This window comes from Buceros rhinoceros, unplaced genomic scaffold (genome assembly GCF_000710305.1).
Source record: "Buceros rhinoceros silvestris isolate BGI_N320 unplaced genomic scaffold, ASM71030v1 scaffold40674, whole genome shotgun sequence".
NCBI classification, from domain to species: domain Eukaryota; kingdom Metazoa; phylum Chordata; class Aves; order Bucerotiformes; family Bucerotidae; genus Buceros; species Buceros rhinoceros.
The window spans coordinates 8,658-9,931 of NW_010407257.1; the positions used below are offsets into that span (position 1 = coordinate 8,658).

General features: G+C 51.4%; 1 protein-coding gene across 1 annotated transcript in view; it reads left to right on the forward strand.

Annotated features, from left to right (window-relative positions):
• Positions 1 to 1,274, forward strand: part of LOC104491916 (pre-B-cell leukemia transcription factor 1-like) — a 9,528-nt gene that overhangs the window by 1,414 nt on the left and 6,840 nt on the right. The window contains exon 2 of the mRNA XM_010134402.1: positions 272 to 361. Within this exon, the coding sequence (XP_010132704.1) occupies positions 272 to 361 (90 nt within the window). The remainder of the gene's footprint in view (positions 1 to 271; positions 362 to 1,274) is intronic.

Here is a 1,274-nt window from a genome sequence, read left to right on the forward strand (position 1 = left end):
TGGCACCAAGGAGTGCATGACGGGTCTGCCAGGACAGGTGGACAGTGGCAGGGTAGGCAGGAGCAGTCTTCCAGCTCGGCTCTCACCGCAAGACCAACTGCAGTTCTCTTTTCCCCCCTTTCAGAATATACCTTTATTATTGTTATTATTATTGTTATTATTATTGTTATTACTGTTTGTTTTTATCATGCCAAAGATGAACCAAAGCGGCTTTGCCCACTAACCTTTCTTTCTCTCTTATTTGTGTCTTTGTTGTCGTTGTTCTGTTTAGGTGGATACCCTTCGCCATGTTATCAGCCAGACAGGAGGATACAGTGACGGACTCGCAGCAAGTCAGATGTATAGTCCGCAGGGCATCAGTGTAAGAAAAAAAAATAGGCTCGGGTTCTTTTTTTATTTCTTTCTTTCATTTTTGTTCTCTCACTACCAATTATTTCAAAGCCATAGGGCTCAGAATGCCACTTAGTAGGACTTGTCTTTACTTTTACGGTCACCTAGTTTATTGCTTCTGTATCGGTCACGCCAACGGCAGAGCTTTGCCCACAAAAAAAGTGGCGACCGGGCAGGCTTTGTGCAGGCAGCTGGCGTCTAGGACTGTCAGAGCCGATCAGTGTTTGCCAGGCACCTGCGGCCACACGCGCTCGGCTGAGAGGAGCTGCTAAACAGGTGACACCTCGCGTAACTGCGGTGGGAAATGTCACCGTGAACACCCCGGTCCAGAGACGGCTTCATGCAGAGGCCAATGGCACCATCCCGGAGCAACCATCTAAAAATAACCCATCCCTGGCTGGCATCCGAAAGCGCGGTGGCGATGGGGTTGGCGGCAATAACGATTGCAAATAAAAGGAGGAAAAAAACAAACAAAGCCAACCAACATCAACCCAAGAAAACCTCTCCCAACCGGACTGGGGGAGGATGCGAGGGGGAGGGAAGTCTCCAGAGCATCTTCTCCTTGTTCTTGGGTGTGCTGGCGGGTTCTGACTAGCATGAAAATTCGTAGCGACAAGCTGTGTCGCACAGGGGGAAATCGATCAGACACACACAAGGAGAACCCAGTGTAGATTCGGGACAGCAATCCAACTTCATTTCTCAGATCAATCGTCCGCCATCTCAGCGGTGGTGACAGCAAGCTGGGAGAAGAGGGCAGCCTGGAAAAGGAGGCTGTGAGCACCGAGTGGGTGGTGGCAGTAGTGTCCGGGGTGGCACAGAGGAGGGGGTGGCTGGCCCTGGTCATGGCTAGCAGCCGGAGTCCCCCCCGAGGAGGGCAAAGGGTT